Source organism: Labrus bergylta, chromosome 10, assembly GCF_963930695.1.
Source record: "Labrus bergylta chromosome 10, fLabBer1.1, whole genome shotgun sequence".
NCBI lineage: Eukaryota > Metazoa > Chordata > Actinopteri > Labriformes > Labridae > Labrus > Labrus bergylta.
The window spans coordinates 12112766-12137338 of record NC_089204.1 but is presented as its reverse complement, the minus strand read 5'-3'; the positions used below and the strand labels follow the sequence as shown (position 1 = coordinate 12137338).

At 38.1% G+C, this 24573-nt stretch overlaps 2 protein-coding genes across 6 annotated transcripts; one reads left to right on the top strand and one right to left on the bottom strand.

Moving 5' to 3' along the window:
* Positions 1–696: 696 nt before the first annotated feature.
* LOC110000396 (solute carrier family 22 member 7-like) lies at positions 697–14011 on the top strand. Of its 5 annotated transcripts, XM_065959336.1 has the most exons (12): positions 701–849; positions 1747–1848; positions 6687–7096; positions 7380–7483; positions 9362–9516; positions 9733–9901; positions 10242–10365; positions 11022–11131; positions 11254–11468; positions 11738–11846; positions 13032–13238; positions 13750–14011. In XM_065959336.1, exons 2-12 carry the CDS (start codon positions 1833–1835, stop codon positions 13832–13834), a joined length of 1704 nt encoding a protein of 567 aa, XP_065815408.1. In that variant the 5' UTR covers positions 701–849; positions 1747–1832; the 3' UTR covers positions 13835–14011. The 5 variants fall into 5 exon arrangements, with proteins under 5 accessions (XP_020511315.2, XP_065815408.1, XP_065815409.1 ...); XM_020655659.3 differs by lacking the exon at positions 1747–1848 and having other exon boundaries at positions 697–849; XM_065959337.1 differs by lacking the exon at positions 1747–1848 and having other exon boundaries at positions 729–849; positions 6664–7096.
* A 144-nt stretch (positions 14012–14155) lies between these two features.
* Positions 14156–24568, bottom strand: LOC136180337 (adrenocorticotropic hormone receptor-like). Its single transcript, XM_065959340.1, has 3 exons — positions 24430–24568; positions 17641–17972; positions 14156–15948 (listed from the first exon to the last, which is right to left on the bottom strand). The coding sequence occupies exons 2-3, from the start codon at positions 17822–17824 to the stop codon at positions 15224–15226; spliced, it is 909 nt and encodes a 302-aa protein (XP_065815412.1). The 5' UTR covers positions 17825–17972; positions 24430–24568; the 3' UTR covers positions 14156–15223.
* Between the last annotated feature and the right edge of the window lie 5 nt (positions 24569–24573).

Below are 24573 nucleotides of genomic sequence, written 5' to 3'. Positions count from 1 at the left end.
TATAACAATCCTACATGTGTCAAGTTTTAATGATGAATAAATACATTTATTTTTTTATTTTTTTACTTTCAATACTTCCAAGCAGAGTAATTAGCTTATTTAGCTTTAAATAAGCCAAAAAACCACAGTGTTACTATTGAGAAGTACTGGAAGAAAACCAAGAAAACAAGCTCCTCTGCCTTTCTGTCTACTCGGTTGCTTCCTGTCCTTTGGGGCCTCAGAATGTCTCCGGACAATTCTCCAACAAGCTGATTTCAGGGACAGTTTGTTTATGTTCTGGTCCGATCCCCGGACACTGAGCTGCTTGGACTGAGATTTATCTCTCAACGCAGCTCGAATCTGTAAATTATAAACAAAGATCCAGTTTCTCATGTTGGAATCAGAGCTATTTATATTTGTATATTAACATTTAAGCATCATGACAAGGTCTTTTGTAGATTTCTTTGTGCATTTGGATAGCACTGAAATGGGCAAGGGCTGTGGTAAATTAGAATTGAATGGCATCTTACTTTAGTTCCATGCATTAATTCAATAATTTTCATGTATTCTGTTAGATTTAATGTCTAGTATATATGACACTTATCAAAGTTATAAAGTTGTCAGTGTGAGTCCTCATGCTTAACAGTTAGAGCTTTCTTGAACGTGCAATCAGTACTTTTATGACCAGAGCAGAGACCGCCATGAAGAATGTTCAAAGTCTCTGTGATTAGTGAAGTTGGGATTAGCTCTTTCTACACAACTGGCTTTCATTGTGCAGTCTGAGCTTTTCTGCTAATTAAACTAAGTCATTACAAAATACAAGCATGGCGACAAGAGATTCTTTTGCATTTTCCCTTTGACATGTCTGAGGTAAGATCTTTTTTGTTCTTGTGGTTAACATATATAACACTAGTAGAAAGAACATGGTTAAAAGTTCTTTGGCTAAAACATTTTTTTCTTGACTGAGATGTGTTTTTTTTTAACACCTCCATTCCCTGTGTTAGTTGTCCGAGCCATTTTGCTGGCAACAGAAAAAGTAGGCTGCACACCATAAAGAAAGTGGAAGAGGAGTTTCTGTGTTTGAACTGTTAAGTGGTTGTCTTAAGAGGGAGGTGCTTTTAACTCCTGGACCAGTGGGTCCTATTGTTAGAGGGAAATCTGTGCCATAGCGTTATTATTATGTTACTTTTCACCTTTATGTACAATTTTCCATTGATGCAGATCCAACTCCTACAATTTCCTTGTCCTGTGGCAGTGAGGTCATTAGGGACTTGTTTGTTTGTTTTTGTTTTTTTGACTGAGAAGTGGACAATAAATAGTTTATAATGATAAATGGATTACAGCTAATGTATTATCTTTGGTGCCGGGGAGGCCATGGCACAGAGTTCTCTTTCACATGTGGACCCATATTTCTCTGTGGGAGTCTGATGATGACACACTGAGGTAAGCTTTTGTGCAAAATGTCTGTATAAAAGCACAATTCAAGAAAAGTTCCTACAATAATGAAGGATTTTGCAACACACAAATCACATTGACCATTGCTTCAGGCCCAGTCATTCACTTGAATCAATGTGTCCAACATATTGGCATTTGTATTCATTTTAGTTCCAAACCTGTCTGACTTGTTTGAGAATGTCTGCCAGGTTTTGGAGATAATTCTCCAGTTGTCCTGTTGAAATCTTTCAAAATAAGGTCCAAATGTGATGAGGTTTTCAGACAGACCATTGGGCATTATTTTTGAATTGACCATTGCAAATGTTTTCTTAGGGATTCATTTGCCAGTATCCATTTGGCATGTCCATGGTAGAGAAAGATTGAGCACCAGCCAGTGCAACACCAACTCTGAGGCGCAGATGTGCATAAGTGATGGTAACTTTATTTAGTTTCTTGAATCAATGGAACATCTGTATCTGTACTGTCTTCATTGAGATTATGAGCTTTAAGCTTCTCCACCTGACGTCACTAAAGTTCATGGTATGGTATGATATGGTATATGGTATGGTATGTCATGGTGTGGTATGGTATGGCATGGCATGGCATATGGTATATGTATATAGTATATGGTATGGTATGGTATGGTATGTCATGGTATGGTATGTCATGGTATATGGCATGGTATATGGTATGGTATATTGTATGGTATGGTATGGCATATGGCATATGGTATATGTATATAGTATATGGTATGGCATGGTATATGGTATGGTATATTGTATGGTATGGTATGGCATATGGTATATGTATATAGTATATGGTATGGTATGGTATGGTATGGTATGGTATGGTATGGCATGGTATGTCATGGTATTGCATGGTATGGTATATGGTATATGGCATACGGTATTGTATATGGTATATGGTATATGGTATGGTATGGTATATGGTATGGTATGGCATGGTATGGCATGGTATGGTATGGTATGGTATGGTATGGTATTGTATGGTATGGCATGGTATGGTATATGGTATGGTATGGTATGGCATGGTATGGTATATGGTATATGGTATGGTATATGGTATGGTATGGCATGGTATGGCATGGTATGGTATGGTATGGTATGGTATTGTATGGTATGGCATGGTATGGTATATGGTATGGTATGGTATGGCATGGTATGGTATATGGTATGGTATGGTATGGTATGGTATGGCATGGTATGGTATGGTATGGTATGGTATTGTATGGTATGGTATATGGTATGGTATATGGTATGGTATGGCATGGTATGGCATGGTATGGTATGGTATGGTATGGTATGGTATGGCATGGTATGGTATATGGTATATGGTATGGTATATGGTATGGTATGGCATGGTATGGCATGGTATGGTATGGTATGGTATGGTATGGCATGGTATGGTATATGGTATATGGTATATGGTATGGTATGGCATGGTATGGCATGGTATGGTATGGTATGGCATGGTATGGTATGGTATGGTATGGTATGGCATGGTATGGTATATGGTATATGGTATGGTATATGGTATGGTATGGCATGGTATGGCATGGTATGGTATGGTATGGTATGGTATGGTATTGTATGGTATGGCATGGTATGGTATATGGTATGGTATGGTATGGCATGGTATGGTATATGGTATGGTATGGTATGGTATGGTATGGTATGGTATGGTATGGTATGGTATGGTATGGTATGGTATGGTATGGCATGGTATGGTATATGGTATATGGTATGGTATATGGCATGGTATGGCATGGTATGGCATGGTATGGTATGGTATGGTATTGTATGGTATGGCATGGCATGGTATGGCATGGTATGGTATTGTATGGTATGGCATGGTATGGTATGGTATGGTATGGTATTGTATGGTATGGCATGGTATGGTATATGGTATGGTATGGTATGGCATGGTATGGTATGGTATGGTATTGTATGGTATGGCATGGCATGGTATGGCATGGTATGGTATGGTATGGTATGGTATGGTATGGTATTGTATGGTATGGCATGGTATGGTATATGGTATGGTATGGTATGGTATGGCATGGTATGGCATGGTATGGTATGGTATTGTATTGATATGTACCTCATACAACCCTGCTTAAAAAACAACTATCCTTTTAGGGATATGCCGCTATGGAACATATTTGAGGGTGAGAATAAACAACCTCGTTGGAATATTTAATGGAATAACATTGAAGCCATCATGTTATGGTGACAATCAGAATTGTCTTGAAAAAATAGGTAAAACTGGACTCTTGGTTTCCACCAGGCAACAGTTCATAAGAAAGAGCAAAACCAAACAACCGTTGCTGTAAAATGACAAACATATGTGCCAATAAATAAATAACAAAGCGTATGGGGTAGGCATGCCCTTTTTGTAAAGAGACTTGAGTTACCTTTTTATTTTATGGATTATAATAAACAGTGTTAAAGATTGATCAGTCCCCTTTTACTGTCAGGAGAGAAGACCCTCTGTGACAGTCACAATTTGTTGATTGCCTTTATATCTGCCAACATTTATTCTTGAAACACCCTGGTTTGACCTTTTCTCCATCCGAATCAATCACTGCTCATGAATCAATGGACATGAATTGGTGACGTGGACTAAAGTAGGATCAGCTTGTATTTGCCCTTCTCTGGAACAGCAACACAATGCACAACTTACATTATATAAATATTGAACAGTCTTATTGTCCCAGGTCTTTGTATTTATAAAGGAGTTCATCCAGAAACACAATTCTTGGCCAAATTAAACCTCTTCAGCCCAGAATTGTGTTTTCAGCAATTGTTCTGATCGAGGAAGCACGAACACAAAGAGCTTATGCAATAATTACTCCATACTTTTCACTGTTTGACCCCTTTAGAGTCCAGTTTGGTGGAAAAAGGACAGAAATAAGCCTTTTGATGGGACAGGATGGAAGGAATTGCAGTGAATATCCACTATTAAAACATAGAAAAACATACATATTGAGAAGAAAGGACATCCTTCTTGGATAGAAAATAAACAATTTTTTCTCAAAAATGCAACTTCTGGTCTGGATACACAGAGACAGAGACAAACGTTTATTATTTCTGTTCGAGTTTCTCAGTTATGCAACTGTTGAATAGTTGTGGGACAGGAATGTTCCAAGCTGTAATTTACAGAACTTGAAGTTTAGACTCACACCGAACAAATACAATTGTTAAAAATGTTAAACTTTAAGTGACTTTTTAACAGCGCCATCCTGACATCTGACTGTCCAATATTGTTTTTTAAGTTTATGTGCTTTGCAAAAGGAAAAAAAGTCGAACAAGTTCATGAAAATGGCTTAAAATCTATGTTACACTGAACTTACTGACATAATTGACTGATACCTGACGTGACGGATAGTTAAAAAGAATTCAGTGGCTGAAGGTGGTGAGTGGTGGACTTACAAACAGACAGTTCAACAGGTTTAGTTTGGCGTTTGGAGAAATTTGAAGAGTAATGACAAAATAATCCTATAAGGCAACCATGTTTCAGCCCAGGATTATCAAATAAACTAAAAAAAAAAAAAAAAAAAAAAAAGGATGGATGGAATGAAATGAAAAAGGTTTTGCCATCTCCAAATGTTTTCTTAAGAGACTTGTATTTGATTATTAACTTTATCTTTCCTAGCTCTCAACCCTCTTCTTCTTTTCTAAAGTAACAGCTTTGAGTCAATTCAGTCTCTACCAAATGCAAACCACACATCAGAAAAACCCTATCTTGATTTGGTGAATGTTTTCCTTCAGAGGACTGTTGTCTGTCCATGCTTCTTGCAAGTGAAGTTGTGCAGAAACTCTCGCTGTCTTTAGTCCTTTTGCGAGGGTTCACATAAACTCTGCATTTGAGCACTTCAACAATATGATATAATGTCAGCATTGCTGTCGACTCGAGCTTGCAAATGTCAACCTTTATTGTCCCTGTTACTGATAAAGTTAGAGAAAACAGACTCATTTTAACACAGTTTCTAAATTATTTTGATTTTGCTTGTGGAAAAGCATTTGTTTTAAACTCTCTGACAGCCAATCTGGAGAATCTTGAGAAGCATAGCTAGACTAAAACGGTGGCTTTAAATGGTCAGCCAACTGCTTAACCTTGCAGAGAACGGCTAAAAAATATGTGACAGAGCAAAGTTATTCAGTAAAAACAATTGGATGGAAAGTGCCAGCTACTTTAACTTTCAGACATTTGGAGTCATGACCAGCATGCTTAAGCCCAAAGAACAATTTGTTCTGTGATTGAGACAACATCTCCAGATGGTTTAGAATCGGTAAGCGTGAAAATATATTAAAACATGTACCATGGTTCTGTTATTCTTTCTTGATTTGACAATCTCAGCCCTGAAATACAATATGTATATGCTTTATTTTAGTGAAATATTCTTTCGCTCAATTGTTGATTTCTGTTGTTATCCAGATGTGAAACACTGTCATTTTCTGCTCTGTTGATTAAGAAAAATATTCTAGTCAGGCTTTGTTTATCAAATATCAAATGCTAGATGCCACAAAATGCCCAATCCTTGATTTCAATAATCTCAAATCTGAGGTCCTTTTATTCAATCCACTACACCTTACCTGTGTCTTTAAAATAAGTCTTTGCAGCCTCTGAGCTTTGCTTTGACATAAGTGTCACCGAAAGTCTTCATTTGGCCCACTTTGTATTTATTATCTTTCTAATGGAAATATTGGAAGGATTGGAAATATCATCCCCCTGACACCTAGAAGAGATTTTTATGATGAGAAAGATGTACACATTTTCTCATATATTGGCTCCAATGATAACTACCGTATTCTTTAGAAGTATTGTGTATAGCTTTTGGATACCTGATTTGCATCTACCCTCCTCTCCATCTGACAGGGAGGAGGAAACTAAATGAACTGAATGACATTTGGAGATTTAAACGAGAAATAGTCCAAAAGGTAACAAAGATAACATTATGCTGTGTTTTTATATCGCCTGAGGACACATCTGTGGGTGTTAAACAAGTCTAATGGGTAATCTATTTCGAAACATTTGGATGTCCAAAGGTGATGTAGCAGTTAATGATCAGGCTGCTTTGATGATAAATGCAGTATGGTGAAAATAGAACTCTGCAGAGGACAGGTCCTTCAGTGCAGAGGTTCATAGTGCCTCTGTCTTTTGTAGTTTTTCATGCAGGTGAGTCATTTTTTTAGTGGCACAAACTGCATCATGTTTTGCTTCTCTCAGCTTTAGAGCACTTGTTCTTTCAGGAGCCATAACGCTGGTGAAGATGAAGTTCGAGAACATCCTGGAGGAAGTCAACGGTTTTGGGCCTTTCCAAATCTTCATCCTCTTCCTGCTGTGGACTCCTCGAATCGTTCTGCCCTGTCACTTCTTACTGAACATCTTCATAGCAGCGGTGCCTCCTCATCACTGTGATATAAGTAAACTCGCTGATGGAGGACTCTTGGAAAATTTAACTCAGGAGCAGAGACTGTCTGTCAGTGTTCCAGTGAAAGAAGATGGAGGCCTTAAATCCTGTGAGATGTTTGCAGAGCCTCAGTTTCAGCTCTTAGCCAACTCCTCTGACACGCTCCACAACACTGACATGCAAATTGTTCAGTGTCAGAGTGGATGGGTTTATGACAACTCCACCTTCACATCCACCCTGGCGACAGAGGTACAATTCCCGACAACCAATTTTTTTTAATGATCTTTTAATACCCCTTTTATGCTGGCTACTTCACACATTTACAGAGACACACTGTTTCTTGATCTGCTCAAAAGATAAATAATTGGAATTGCCTCTTCCATAACATATTCACATTTTTACATATTTCACACCAGCCAGGGTTAGGGTTGTCCTGGTTTTGTTGTGTTTATGAGTTATTCTTTTTTTTTTATAAACACAGGTATCTGAATTGATAATCTAATTGGCTTTTCTCTGTGATCTGCTTCTCCAGTGGGACCTTGTCTGTGATAGAAAAAGCCTGACAAAAACCACAGGCACAATCTTCTTTTTTGGTGTGATGATGGGAGCCATAGCTTTTGGATACCTGTGTGATAAGTATGTGAAAACAACTTTCCAATGTTCAATCAAAAAGTGAAAATGAGCAAGTTAACATTTGAATCGATGGCTAGAGAAATAATACTTTTAACGCTCCTGTAGATACATCTAATGTATAACAATAATAATTTAATGAGAAAGGCATCTGATGGGTGCTGTGGAGGAAAATTGACTAATGATGGATAACCTATAGTAATAAATTCAGTCATTAACACTAGAAAGACCAAGGCAGTCATTTTGACTGTTTTTTGATTTTGCAATGTAATAACTTACTTAAAATAAAACCTATGTAACTGCAGGACCATGACCTTTCCTAAATGTGTCTATATTTTATTCTAGCATTGTTATTTTATCAAAAACACAAAACACAAAATAGTTTTAAGTATTTCTACCTTGAAAGTCCATAGTGGTCATATTGACTGCATGCATTATAGCCAGTGTATCATTTCAGTATTTACTACTTTTTCCCACTCTTGAAGGTAGAGGTGGGCAATATGGGAAAAATATCATATCACAATTTTTTTTGGCAAAATCACAATCACGATTTTATCACAATGTTTTTGATATTGTTTAGACAAATTTGTAAGTTGCTGACCAGTTCAACCAAACTTATTAATGTTTTTTAAATGCACAAAAACTGCGCAGACAAGTTTAATCTATTTGAAAAACATCTTTGTAGGAGGTCTGGAGGTCTCCCACCCAGAATATCTTTAGCAATAGAAATGTCTTTCCATCAATTTGATCAATATTTATGCACAATTTGAAGGTTTTCCTCACCACTTTGAAATGATGATTTAGTTATGTGTCCTCTTTCATCAGGAACGTGTCCTCGTTCATCAGGAACATTTTCAGGCAGTGATGCATTCATTTAAAAACATGTAGACTTCGAGTTCTTGTGTTTCTGTTCTATTTTAGCCCTGCAGAGTTCCTACAGCTGGAGCTTCATACGGGCTCTGCAGCATTTAAAAAAAAAAAAAATTTATGACATCACTGGACTAACTTTAGTTTAGTTTATATATAATCAAACATAATACAGAGACGCGTCTGTGTCGGAGCATAAACTGCATGATAGAATAAACACATTAGCCCGGTTCTACGATCTCTCTGCTTTGGCAGATCGTCAGCAAGTTAAAATCCTTCACGATCTAAGATCGTTATATCGCCCACCACTACTTGAAGGTGCGCATTGCTGTCGACTATTGTTTATAACGCTCGAGCCAAGGAGGAAAGAAAGCTTACCCGCCTAAAACCATATAGAAAGAATAGGAGACGTACATTTGAATTAATCAACATTGAAAAGGCAGAATAGAGTAAATTAGGATCTGATTTAGAACAGAATAGAACAAAATGTCAGGAAGGAGGAGGATTGCTGCCACAGAGGCTCCAGAGCCTTGATGAGGCAGAGTCTGATGGAGGCGCAGGTTCGGATACGGAAAGTGATGTCTCCTGGTCTCTCTTCATCTGACACTGGCTCTGAGATTGAATCTGACAATGATACAGACATCATTTCCATTCGCAAAAAACGCTGGCTGCTGTTCCCGTGGTTGTCGATAAACTATTCAAATTTCAAATTCATTAGAATTTAATGTTTGTGTCCTGAAGTTTATTATACCTTTCACAACATTACAGAGCCATTTATTCTTATATTTCATATTGATTATTTAAATGATATGCAAACAATTAGTTAACAGTCAAAATGGCCGCTATGGCCTTTCTAGTAGTGATAGAATGCCGTCGTTCTAGTGTTAATTTAAATTTGACATTTTTGTGTTTTGGTTTCCTACTTTTTGCTTGTCGTACTTTGCGTTCACATGCAAAGGACAATTACATCTCGAATTTCCTTTTTCTTTTTATATACTCCCTCATTATTATCTCCAGGTATGGGAGAAAAAACACACTTTTGGCCTCTTACATCATGGCGATCGTGTTCGGTTTCTCCAGCGCATTTGCGAACTCCTACATTCTGTTTGCAGGGCTGAGATTTCTGACTGGGTTTGGACTGACAGGAATCAGCATCAACTCAGCGGTTCTCAGTAAGCTACCATGATACTACAGTACATGCCATGTGTTGTGTTTACAGACCCCTTCTTCTGCCTTTAAAAAAAGAAAAAGAGTAAATCCAGTGTTAAGATTTGAGATGCTTTATAAAATGTGTACAAGCCTGTCTAATTTGTGGTTTGTTAAAACTACTAATGAAATCTAATTTATTTGTGCTCTTTAATAATATTTTGTAATTTTTTGGCATTCAGCCATCGAGTGGGTGGACACAGGTCATAGGTCATTTATTGGTGTGATGGGCAGTCTTGCCTGGTCTGTGGGCAACATGCTGCTGGCTGGGTTTGCCTTCCTGGTCACTGACTGGCGGTCACTCATCATGACTGTCACAGCCCCACTGGGATTCGCAGTCATCACCTGGTGGTACGTTGAAAAAAAGCCTCAACCAGTTGGTCATTTTATTAAGGTTACCTGTATAATTTAACAGAAGGTATTGCATTAAGTTACAACTCTGGACCAAATTAGGTTCCTCTTGATGTGTGTTATTATGTGTTAAGAAAATAAATGTGAAAGCATAAAGTGGTATAAATAAAAGCACAAATAGTTGAATAAACTGTGGCAAATACCATCATGCCCAGGAGTCAATACAAATATAAATGAATGTGGAAAGAAAAGGGAAACCAACAAACTAAATTATTCATCTATTACTATGGTTATTGTTTTGGGGTTATTTCATTGTTCAAATCTTTGAATTGAATTGCAGGTGGGTTCCTGAGTCTGCCCGTTGGCTTTTAGCTAATGGTAAAGTTGAAAGCGCCCAGTTTTATCTTGACAAATGTGCTTCATTCAACAAAAGACCCAAACTGTCATCGAAAATCAAACTGGATGTAAGTTTGAGCTTGATCTTAATTGTTTTTGTTGAAAGCTTAAATGTGTGCATATTTGATATTGCATTTAATTATTTTCTAATTGTTCAGATGGCATTTGTGTCCTATGGTAGAAAAAATGTCGCATATCGCCATGTCCACCTGCTTGTGTCTGCACAATTATATCTGGAGAACTATTGGGTGCCTGCATTGCTTTTAGCAGGGGCCGACTATTTTAATGTTTAGCAGTGACCAAATTAATTAATACTCATTGTACAACAGAACTGTTCAATATGAATAAGCAAAACAAATGCATACAATAGATACACAAAAACAACCATCAGCCCTTTTTAGAGTTTCCTGCTTTGAACAATTTCACAGCTCAGCAAGACGACTTTCTGGTAACACAAATTGACTTTGTGATTAAGCTCTCACTTTACTTGATGCCTTCTGCACTTGCATCAACACAGTGTGTTGAAATCTAATGTTTACTTAATCTTTTACACACCGACTGGATTTTTTATCTCCTGAATTATGAATGATGAAATTGCGATAGGAATTGATCTTGTCATGGCCAAAATAAAAATAAAAGGAGGTTTTCAGAAAGTCTTTCACAAAGATAATAAACAAAACTGATAGAAAATTGTCTTTGAACATGATTTAATACCTCTGCACAGGTACTGTCCAGTGTGGAAATCCAGGAAAAGCAGGAGAAAAACTACACTTACCTCGACCTAATCAAGACCCCCAAGATGAGATTGCTGTCCCTAAAGGCTGGGATTGTGTGGTGGGTATCACCCTAAAAACACGAATGCAAAGTCAATTCAATAACCTCCAGTTGTATAAATGCACAGATAAATAGATGCCTTCAAAAAACACAATGTTCTTTTTAAAAACCTTTCTCTGCAGGTTTGGAGTGGCCTTGACTTATTATGGAATCAGCTTGAACATCAGTGGATTTGGATTAAACATGTACCTCACACACTTTATCTATGCTGCCATTGAAGTCCCTGCCAAACTGATGATCTATTTCCTTCTTAACATCATTGGGCGGAGAAAATGTCAGGCTGGAACTCTGTTACTGACTGGATTCTGCATCGCCATAAACATCTTTCTTCCAACAGGTCAGAGTGTGCATCAAAAAAGGTTTATTTTAAATATTTCAGAATTGTCCCTAATACATACAATCATTTCTATATCAGTCTATGTGTTATACATGTAATGCAAAGGATTAGAAGCTATTGCAAAACTATGTACAGTATGAAGAATTACAGCATAGCATTTTTTTTCAACAGGCTGGTTGGATTGTAAAACTAATGGAGATATTTCCTTCTTTTCAAGTTAATGAAAGTTTTATACATGTATATCAGACTGCCTTTTCTATACTTTGTAGGTCTGTGGCATGTGCGTGCTGTTGTTGCCATTCTAGGAAAAGGCTTATCTGAAGCTTCCTTCACGACCGTCTTCCTCTACACGACAGAGCTTTACCCCACAGTTATCAGGTCTGTATGTCTTACCTGTAAAAAGGCACTACTGTCTTTCAGCTAAAATCCTTTTTTAATGCAGGGTTATATTAAAGATGGTTAAAAAAAATAATAATTATATTTTCACATGTTGTGTGCATCATGTTTTAACAATGTTTTACAAAAAACAAAACTAATATATGACTCTTTGAAATCTTTTTAAAGAATATATTATCAAACATTTTCTTCATTATACACTAAATTACCACGACATTAAGTCGTGGTGGGAGATAAAAAAAAAACTGCTTGCAGGCACAATGGAAACAATGCCAATTCAGACTGAACATGGAAGGAAAGAAAGCCTTTAACCAAGTCAATGACATGTTTAGCTTTAAGCAGCGGAAATATTATGTGAGGTTTAAATAAAACAACAGTATAGTTGTATTATGACTTTATGTTACATGCATGATGTAACTTACATTGTGTTACGTATGTGACTCAATTTATTGGGCACCTAAACTACCTGGTTACACTCTGGGAAGTGAAATGGCTTGGGTTGAAAAACTTGTGTGGTCGTAGATTAGGTTACAATAAATAAGTAACTCTTTGTTATGCATGTGGACGGCACAGTTGTACAGAGATTAGCGATGAGGTTCCATGTTCTAATCTCTGTCGGGCACGGCCTTTCTGTGTAGAGTTTACATGTTCTCCCAGGTACTCCAGCTTCCTCCCACAGTCCAAAGCTATGCTTGTTAAATAAATTGGTGACTCTACATTGAGTGTGGCTGGTTGTCTGTCTCTATATGTCAGCCCTGTGATTGACTGGCGAACAGTCCAGGGTGTACCCTGCCTTTCACCCAATGACAGCTGGGATCAGCTCCAGCACCCTGCGACCCCCTAACAGGAAAAGCGGTAGATAATGGATGGATGGATGGTATCCTGTTATCTGTAAAGTAAATACAGTGTCAACAGCAAAAATGATTCCCATTGACTTTCCATTGGTACTGGAAGTTGTTACAGACTTTTCCCCCCTCAACCTTATGATACATCACTTCTACATTTTCAGCAAGTTATGGTCATACATTTATTTCCGTGAGATCATGCTGATGTCATCGGTTCAGATGAGGACCATCAAAAATCCTTAACATGTCCTGTCCTCAGTGTGGTCACAGAAAGGGTTACGTATTGACTAGAGGACAGCTGATGTATCTTCTGTCTCTCCAGACAAAATGGTCTGGGGTACGTCAGCTTCATCAGTCGTCTGGGAGTATCAATCGCTCCGCTCATCTTGCTGCTGGAGGATGTGTGGACTCTTCTTCCTCAGATCATCATCGGCTGCATGGCCATCATTTCTGGCCTGGTGTCCCTGCTGCTTCCAGAGACAATGAACGCGAGGCTGCCGGAGATAATCGACGACATTGAAAAGCCAAGGTTGGTCAAAGAATGAATTGAAGCCACACTATTAGATAGTTAAACATTTCCTTAGCAACACCGCCATCTGGTGGAAGTATTGGGAATTACATTTATAAGCAGCCTGAATGCTGACTGATCTTTGGTTTCAGATTTTCAAACTTATAAAAAGCTCCACCTGACCTGCATTTATAATAAATATGTTTTTATTTCAAAGAATGGTGAAGCCTTAATCCACTTATGTTGGGAGTTTTAAGAATTCTGCTGGATTTTAAATAAAAAATATAAAAATGACATTCACTGTATGGCTAAAGAACACACATCACTTGACAACTTAATATCATGGTCCTAAAAAAAAATATTTACAGATATCTTTGGGAAGCTTTTGAAAGTAATTGTCCGTTTGATATCAGTAAGAACTGTATTTATCAAAGTCATTTCTAAGGCCATGGCTGGGGTTTTAATTGACTACATTATATCAAAATGTGTGTCTAAACTCAATCCAAATAAATATTGTATTGTTTCATTTCAGAAAAAAAGAAATCTGCTCTCAAACTTCAGAGTCTGCCGGTGTCGTCCTGGAATCAAAGAGTACAACAACAGAAACTAAGGAGTAAAGAGACAAGAATAAAGAGGACTGTGTTTTTGTGCTCATACACATCAAACAGAACATGGGTAACCTTAACCCATCTGGGCTTTACTTGAGCCAAGCAATGTTTTTTGTTTGTGTTTTTCAGATACTGCTGACTGTTATGAAATGGAAAAATAAAATATATCAGGAAAATCTATATAAATGTATATGCACTTATCTGCTATATAACATGTGACTGTTGTTCTCAAAGTGTGGAATTTAGGCTGTAAATAATTTAACTTAATGTCAAAGAAATGTCACAGAAGTTCCTCATCGAGTCACATTATGACCCCTTACAGACAACATTCAAGTGTATTGTTGCATACAAGTCTTGCAATTAAATACTTGACTATTTCAAGTAAAGTACAAGTGACAGACAACAAAATCCTTTTAATAAATAATGTCAAAATATAAATAAATAATGTCAAAATAAATAAATCTTAGCTTTGACAGACTACCATATGACCATGACAGATTCATCTTATAGGTAAAAAAACAATGATTAAACCTCAATTTCAAATATACAGGTATATCGTTAGCCTCATAACATAATTGCCTAAGTCTTATTTTGGCCAAATCTGCCTAACTCTACTCTCCTAACACTGCTGATTCACCATGCATTAAAATGGTGGCCCCCTTGAAAAACAGGTCTCAGTTGACCACAAGTGAAGCATTAGCTCTTCTCTTTGATTCATCTGGTAAGCTAGATCATTTTTATTCAACTTTCTATACAGTAAATGTCATTTCAGTCAATCGTAGGAATTATGAACTGCCGAGGTGAACTCCAGTCACATTGAAATGTGTTTTTCCTTCTTTTCTGAAAACCTTAAGATATGACTTAGGCAATTATGCTAAGAGGCTAACAATATTGTAAAAGTTTAGGACAGCATAGGACAAAATACATGTCATGAAGATAATCACTCGTCTTGCCTCCAGTATGTGTCTTGAAGGATTGCCCTGTTGAAACCCTTCCTTTCCAGCGGTCACAAAATGCTAAGTATTGAATCATATTATGTAACAAGATTTTTTTCTGAACGCAGCAAAACTTAGACTACGTTATTCTTAAAATAAAAAATCATTTTATTGGAAAGTTGCTGCAAATTAATGTGGTTTACAGTGACCAACAAGATTGTGAGGACCTCGAAGGACTGTCATATAACTAAACCATACCTGCTAACCAGCAACATCCAATCATGTTCATGAAAGGCTTACTTGACTTGACACTTCACAGATACAACTGATGTGCTCATGCCATTGAGCCAGTTTGTTTCTATCTAAATGGTGGTTTTTGTTATCTGCTCCTGCAACCAAACAGGAGCATGAACTGTCCCAAACTGAACCGATAAATGTGTTTGGATAATTTTCCGTGTCCTCCTCAAAGTCTTGTCTCTATAGTCCCAGCCACAGTGTCCACAGTGGGTCTCATGTTCTCTTTGCGACTTGAACTGTGACAGCAGGGCAGCGCCTGCAGCACCTCTTTGAGCCCTCTGGTCATGAAAATATAAAGAAAAGGGTCCACCAGAGGGCTGAGGTAGAGCAACAGGTGAGACACCAGGCCCAGGTAGGAAACAATCTCCTCAAAGGACAGAGCATCTAAGAGGATGCTGAGGATGAAGGGGGTGTAGAGGAAGGTGTAGTTAGCCCAGATTGCACCGATCCCCAACACCGCCCTCCTCCTCTCTGGGGTTGTAGGGTTAGTTCTGGAGCAGATCAGGGCCCTCCAGGAGTCCACAGTGAAGAAGAGGAGAAGGGGGAAAGGAGCAAGAAGAGAAACAGCAAACCAGAGGTTGTAGTGCAGCACCGCCAGGGCTAGGATCCCAAACGGAGCAGCCCACGCCAACAAGGCGACTGCAGGAGACCGCCTGATGCTGATGCAGCAGCCCTGACACTGTGGGTAGGCCACCACGAGATGGCGCTCCTGAGCTATGAACACCATGAGAGTGATGTTGGTGACTACACCAAAATAGAAGATGAAGTCTGTGGGATTTGAAGAGAAGACAGTTCCACTTTCCATGTCAGGGTTCACTTTCGGACGACCAAAGAAACTAATAATGTCAGAGACCAGGAGGAACATGACATGTATGGGAATTTTGTTTTCACCTGGAAAGAACAAAAGAAAAATGTGTTGTTAAAACTGTGACAATTATGACTACTACCACTGCAAGTAGGGTATGCATTATCAATCAATCAATCAAAGTTTATTTGTATAGCACTTTCTGTACAACAATGTATCACAAAGTGTTTTTACATCAACATAAATCAAACAGCAACCCCACCCCTACCCCACAATCCAAAAACTAAGGTAAAATAACTACATAAAAACAGGTACTGATGGACTGAGGAAATGCTTTCAATAATTCTCAATGAGGAAACACAGGAGGTAAAAAATGTAATAAAACTAGATGAAATGAGATTCAGTTAAAAGCTAGACTAAACAGGTAGGTCTTGAGTTTGCTTTTAACATTTTTTTACATTGTGTTTAAACTACCTCTGGTACCAGTAATATTGTTGCTGATTGGCCTATGGGTACCACTTACAAAGATATTTTGGTGGCATTGGTCCTAGAAGTCATTTTGTACTCGATAACGTTACACTAAAGATGAAGCCTTCTGTTACTAAACCAGACATCTTGTTCTTACTCTGGCATTGTTACATTTTTATGACTGTTGTACTATTAAAAAATATCTACAAGCAGCAAGACTCAACTCAACATAAGAAATGGATGTAGCCCCTTGCTTTAGTTTAACTAATAGTGAGGCATATGTGGAAGCTTCTTAAACCTGTATTTCTTTCTAATGGCCAGTAGGGGGTGATGCCACTAGCTGCCAAAATAAATCCGTTTTTAATGAAGTCTATGGATTTGTCTGAAATCACTCACTCATTCCCTTCTCACTATATAGTAGACCATATTGTGCACTCATTCAGTACAATAAGAAAGAACAGTTTGACACTACACGGCCACCGATAATGACATCATTGCTGTCACACAACTAAAAAGTGCAGCTTAATGCCGGCCCAGGATCAATAATAATAGCATGAATTTCAGTGTTCACTTATTTTATACTAATTGTACTAAAAATATTTTTAGAAAAATATAACAGATGGTTCCATCTAGCTCCAGTAGCCCAAAGAACGAATGAGTTTTAAATTTAACAAAGTTCCAAAACCTGCACTGGAACAGTACAAACGTCACCCGCTCATTCAGAGTCCATAACATCAAGCTAAGGTTGCATTCCATTTACTTTGGAAGTGGGACGTCCGAGCGCTTCCCCTGTTATCTATGACTGGCTATGTGCCTAGTCTCAGGTGGGAATCAATCAACAGCTTGGCCTGTGTTGCATTAGGCTGTTAGTAGCACTCTTAACATTTCAATGTCATTTCTTGTTGCTATACTCTAGTTTGAGACTTTGAAGACAATTTTATTGTTGAGTCCTTGAAGAGCTAAGCCTAAAGGATTTATGTGTGGCCACTCCGTTTTGTTACCTTTAAAAATATAAATATATAGGCATATATACTGGCTAGCCCATCAATCTTGTTAAATTCTTGGCTACATCCATTTAATGCATGCCTATACCTCCAATGGGATTATTAGGCTACAGATAGAAAGGGTAAATTAACACTATTAATTCCAGTAATTCCTATCTTTTTGTAATTCTGCACTGACCAAGCAAATCCCCCTCACAGCCCCTCAACCTTCTTCTACTTGCTTTGAGATGAAATCAGGAGGTGTAGGCAGGGTGTATACATTTTTCAATGATGGGTGCACACATGAAGAGCGGAGTCAGTACAAACCTTTGGACAGATTTTTGAGGGTGTAAATAGCCAGGCCAATGGCAGGCAGCCCGATGCTGAATGTCAACCAGCTGATCACGCTGGCTACCTGGACGCCAAGGGGTGTGGTGCCGTTTCCACTCTGATTGTGCGTGACACTGGTGAGGACGGGGACAGTTGCTGTCTCTGTGCTGCGCTCAGCCATAAGAGGCAACACAGAGGCTATTTATGTGTTCAGCTGTTCAGATTAACATGGAGATCTTCAGAGTGTGCTGCTCAGCTGAATCTGGTGATACAGTAGGTAGAAATGGAGACCTTCTCCGACTCAGCCAAAAGGCAGACCAGAATAAGTCCTGTTTAAGAAATAAAATAAGCACAAAGCAGAAATCTTAAACACAAAACTTTTGGTTTCCTGAGCAGAGCGCTCAGTTATCATGTCACCCTTGAATCAATGACTGCCAATGAGTAAAATCACTCCAAATTAGGTATAAATCCTCAGGCCTTTTAATCAAGCACCGCTGACATGTTTCAGTGTTGTTTATTTAATTAGGAGGGTTATTTTTTAATAAAGTAACAGATCAACAAGTGTTTGCTGACAATGGAATCATTTGTTCAGGGTCAGAGGTGCAAATAAATGAAACTAAATCAATGATGGAACATTTTTGTGAATCTCTACAGCAGCAATCAGCAATTACAATGAAGCTCAATACTTCTGGTGGAGCTTCAGGGGATGTTAGTGGAAATAATACTGGCAAAATGATGAAAGAAATACAGAAGGTACTGTTTTAAGGACAAAAAGAACGCATTTTAATGGTTGTGAGGTTTTCAATATCATTTATGTGGCTAAATAAAATGAAGGTTTTGGTTCAATAGTTGTTTTAAAGCTGCAGAAATCATGTGAGAGAAACATCAATACCAGCTCCACCACAACGCCCTAACATATTATCATCGTATAGTTGTTGTTCTGTCTTTCTGTCTAACATAGGTCTAATATTCACTCCTCTTTGAACCTGGTTTGGTCAATAAAGCAGGTCTACCCCCTCTTTCTTCAACAGCTTGTTTAGTACTAAGCAGGTGGTATAAATACCATAACAGCAACACTTAAAAAAGAGGCTAAACCATTGAGATTCTCATTTCTGAATTGGTGATATAACAAAACAGAAATGAAGATATAACAATCCATAGATGAAAAGTACTCCATCCTCATATGTCACATCATACATGTACTATATAAAAGAAGGCAGACTAAGTTGAGGTTTTGTGGCCACTCCCTTTCAAGGGCCCAATTTCTTTTTTAATCTGACTATACAAATGATAACACAATCATCCTTTTTTTGATGAATCAAGTACCTTACCTGTAGTTGACGCTGAATGCTGAAATGGAGAGCCGTGTCGAGGCGCTTTGCCCGTCTGATTATCAATGAACAGGTTTAAGTCCAGGTTTATATTTGTTGGTGTCATTTCCTGTAAGCATTTATTGCTGCAGTGCTGAGCCTTCTTATCGCCACAGACCTTGGCTGGCTGCTTTGAATGAAGAATATTCTCCATTGGTTTACATGGGTCATTCTGTGTATTCATGATAAAACAGGGTATTTGCATGAAAGACGGATGCAAAAGCCTTTACCTTAACAGTTTTTCGTCATGATCGTTCCGCTCCAAAAAAGAAAAGAAAAGGAGTGCTTCACCAACTTTAACACACAAAAAAAGATGAATCTTATTGTCACAACCAGCTAAACCAAACCTGTTAAACAGATGTATAAATAATGCTTCAGCTCTGTTGCGGCAAGTTAGGGAAACAACCATTGTGAGGTCATAGTTATGTAATCTGTTGTATCTCCCTTGGCCTTTATAAAAAACGTTTGAGTTTAAAACAAATGAAGGATAGCGACCATTAAACTTCTGAGTGCATTATGTGTAAATCATACAATGAGCTAAGAGCCAGGACAAATGTTTTAAAGGTACCAGGTAAGGATACATCAGCTAAATCATGGAAGTGTTTATAGAAAAGGAAAATGATGAATGACTGTGTTTACTAAATCCTGCAAACACACTAACACATATCTGAACTTCTTCTCAAAGGAGGATATTGTAATTTTTCACATAACCAGATTCATTAAGAGCTCACGATATGTTGTACTCTAAAGTCTTGTCTTTCTCTTTGGTGTCTGGGTTCAATCAAATATCTTTAAAAGAGACATTCCTTAAATCAGATCGGTAAATAGTCCTCTCTCGCGTGCCTATATACGAGACAGTTGCAGCAGATAGCTACCTCGCTTTTAAAAGATGATTCCCACCCTCTGTACAGTCTCCCCTCTGGAGGCTTTTAGTCCAAAGGTGCAGGACGAAGCTGTACAAAAACAGCTTTAGCCATATTTGCATAAACACTTTTATTCATTCATGGCCAATAAGTATTTTTACCCAGCCTGAAGAGATTGTTTATTTTTGTTTTTCATTGATATTATCAGTTGAGACTTCTCTCTCCCTTATGATCTGATTGTTGAAACCTTGAGTACATTGTTTATCATTTTAATGTTTAAGGTTTTTTATCATGTTTTGGTCGGTTTAATAGCTCTCCTTCTCTCTAATGTGTTGTTCATTGTTACATCTGTTTTGTAATCTGTGTGCCATGATGGATGTCGATCTCGCTGGCTGCAAACAAATCTACCTACGGGTACAAATAAAGTCACCTGAAACTGAACCTAAATCATATCATTTGTAAAATAATCAGTATAAAACAATAGGAATGATTACCTGTGGTATATGTTTGGAAATGTTAAGATGCTTTTTACCTTTAAAGGCACCATGTTGAGTTTTCTTTTTAACAATGGAGTCATTTAAAGTGGGTACCTGTTTCATTTGTAATGTGCACAAGAATGCACATGCATACATGCTGCACATTTCTGTCAATGGTTTCATGCTATTTCAGTGATCGACAGCTGGTGGTTGCAACATGAAAGGTAGAAATGTTCCAAGAAAGGCAGTAAAAATATAACTGCTGCCTAACAAACATGGGAGTAAACAAACCCATGATGCAATATGTAATGTAATATGTATTGTAAGTGTATTTAATACAACGCAGCTCTATATGATGTTTATACACACTGATGTGTTTTGGTGAGTGTAAACATCATTGTTTTTGTTTTCTATATTTTCAAAAAGTATTTAAATGACACAATAGAAAATAAATTGGTAAACATTTCAAACTCTCTGTGCCACCGGGATGCTGGTTTGTAAACTGAAGTACTTTGAAATTGGAAGAATGTGACACTGAGCTGAGTGTAGCGACCTGCTGGTGAAGTAGTGAAGGTGTCAGCTCCAGTTTCTGACAACCGAGCCACTGAGCAGTTTACTGTGGTGGCAGGCACACAAACTGAATAATGCACATGAGGCTGGCCCCACAGGCTGGATCTAGCAAAATAAGGACAATCAATAAACAGCTGTTTGTGTTGTTGGCAGAGCAGCTCATTAAAAGGAACATTTCACGGCCACTGACACATGCGAGCACACACACACACACACACACACACACACACACACACACACACACACACACACACACACACACACACACACACACACACACACAGCGTCCTCTAGTACAGGAAGGAAAACATGCAGTGCATAGCAGACTAAATATAGTGTACAGTGAATATTTATACCAACGTCATCATGTATCATATGAATAACCATTAGGACCACATGGAAAATCCAAAAATATTTCTGGCAGAATTTGATAAAGGTTATTATTCTGAAACTGCAGAATCCTCTCGAAAAGATAGGATTTATTCATTTGAACTTTTTTTTCCCGCTCCAAAAGAACATTTTGGAAGAGCGTTGTTACAGTAAATGCTGTGAGCAGCAAGAACAAATTCAATTCCCCTCATTTGTACTGGGGGGAGGGTGAAATGAAGAGGAGAAGGATAGACAGTAAGCCAGCACAATTTGTGTAGCTCAGTCTTGTGAACTAAGTCTGGAAGTTGGTCTGGTAGCTGGAGAAGTGGCGGTCCATAGGGTCCTGTCCATGTGTGTGTATTTCAGCACATTTGTGTGTAGCATGTTCAACGACTGCGGGTAAAATTGAAATTCCCCTTGCGAAATAATAAAGTATATCTTCTTAAATATCACTAAAACAGTGATGTCATCTTGCTTTTTGTCTTGCAAGTGCCTGAATAATTTCAAATATCACAAGTGCAATTTCTCCACAAGTTCTTCTCAAACCACATTTTTCTCCCCTTCCCTCAGCTATCGTCCAAGCTCACCAAGCTTACTGACACTACAGTCAGTACAATACCAAATTAATCTTCCAATTCATGTCATTTCAGGAACTCTTTTGTGACGTGTGATGTTGAAATGAACACTTGATATTTATTTAGACCTCAATCCATGTATTCTTATAGTAGGAAAGCTCTTTTAAATGACACAAAACGTAGATGATAAAGAGGCACAGAACGCATTCGTGATGGAGGCAGAGAACGCTCAGTAAGAACTATTTTGGGAAAGATGTCTGCTCAGTGAACATGATGTAACATCCCTTATAAGAACCCTGAGTTTTTTTACAATGTGCTCCTATTTTAAGCATAAATAGAAGATATTTGAATAAATAGCAGTCACTTCCTGGCTGTGATCAGGAACAATACAGCAAGTGGATGAGTTCACTTCTGGACATGTGATGTTTAATAAAAGCCCAACATTAATCTTGGTTGTTTGCATAATCCTTTTAGTGTCCATGAATAACAAATATAATAAACTAAAGCAGTTAATTAGCTCTGGTAGGACTTGTACATTGTGACGTAATCAGTGGTTTCAGTTCATTAAAGTCCTCTGACATGTAAGAACACATCAGAGCTTTGACCTTTTTCTTCATTGTTCACATGTCGCGTTTTAAGGGCACTTTTAAAAATACGTTAAACCCCCCTCTGCTCTTTTCAGACGGTCTTTGCAGAAATCTTTTCAGGTCACCTTACAGTTGACCTGTGACCAGCAGGATGCTCAGAGATACAATGAACAGAGCTATTGTTGCGGTAAAGAGGCCCAGGCATTGCATCATGGGAAAAACAGCTTGAGGTTGGTGTTGGGTTTTTGAATAACCTGTTCACGACATGAATCCTGCAGATTCTGTGTCCTGCAATGTGCATCCTTTTATGTTACTTATTTCTGATGTTAGCATATAACTTTTTCTAAATTACCAGCACATTTTACATTTATTAAACACCAAAAATTATCAGTAGGTTGCGTGTATTCTCAACATGATGTAGCCTTGGTATACTGTGCAGTACAACCAACACAGTGTATTTATGTGCAGTTGAAGGGGCAGCCCTCTAACAAATCCTCCCCCGGCTCTGCATGTGAGAGACCACATCAGTTCCTCCACACTGAGATAAAAATAAAAACACTTGTACTTCGTAACACAATCTTACACAGCAATCTGTGTGCTTAAGATGAAGAACAACAGTTTTGTTTTTATTGAGGTTCATCCGGTCATATGAGAGGGTTTAATGACTGGTATGGAGAAATGTATCCACACATAAAAAAGCACGGAGCTAATCCCAGGCAGGGATGGCTTGTTTGATTTATTACCCGCCAGGATTTTTAAAATGCTAATGTCATGTTCCTGTAAGTTGTTAAACAGGGGGCATGATTACCATGTTAAGCGCCATGCGTGTTTATCTCTTCGTTGTCTCATTTAACCTTGTTATTTTTCCTTATAGGCCTACATACATGAGCCCAAGTCATCTAAAGGCAGGCCAGCTGGTTAAATTCTAGAAAAAATGTTATCGTTTTATTGCCAAAAAAAAAAAAAAATACAATAAAATTGAATAAATAGCCTACATAGACTGTGGTGGAATTTCTGTAGTTATTTAGATTATAATGTACAGATGTCATTTCACTGTTCTCTAATGTCAGTCAGGCCTGATAGAGCTCAGTTGTTATTTGAACACCAAGGACAGCTTGGAGAGTGTCAGCTGTTCTTCCTGATATCTGCAAGGATGTTTGGTAGACTTATTGTCTGCTCCAGTGTTATAGACGTCACAGTTTAGTCTAGGTGGGTCAATGTGACATGACCCTGATAATGAGAATGTCTTTTAGGATATATGCGATGCCTTTCGAGAAGTTCGGCAGATGTGATTGAGCAAGACACGAGTACAGAAGTGTGATGTTGAATCATGTTTCCTCATGAGTGTTCATCTGATGTATAAACTTTCATCATCGTAAGCCATCTGAGTCAACTGAGTCTTATTGTACAGAGTCAAGTCTTCGTAATTTCTTCAACAATGACTATCTATTTTTTTTTTGTTATATTTCATGGGCAAAACAAAAGGAGTTTGTTTCGTTGTCCCCATCTTACATGAAATTGAATGACTTGATAACAGCTTGTCGTAAATGGGAGAGGGAGAATTTTTACCAGCGACCTTGGCAATTAATACAGAGCTTTTCCTGTCTCCTTCATAATAAAAGCTCTCCCATTGTTGACAAGTTAAATGCTGTTAATATGAAGGAGGGCTAGTAGGAAGTGGATGGTGATATGCATCTCGGTTTTGACATATAGATGAGATAAGAATTAAAAATAGTCAAGCTGTATGCATGTCGGAGGCTTCCTGTGGATAGCATGGCAGTGTTGAAAGAGGAATGGCGGACCCTGGCACATATAGTAAAAACATTATTAAATACGTGATGGGGGAAAAAAAAAAAAACGCTCATAACTAGGCTATTATGAGAAATCCCGGATATAGAATAGCTTATAGTCTATTACACAGGCACATGTTGGCTTATATAATTAAAGTATTCCAAGTAGCTGTAATGATGTGTCACCTTGACGGCAGACTGCTGTGGGTTATGTGTAGTTCCACGCGCCTCCACTGGGTCTCTTTCCATTTCCTCCATGACTGCTCACGCGGCAGCAGGGAGGGATATGTTGTTTCATCCCAGCGCTCCTTCTGTCTGAATCCTGCAGCT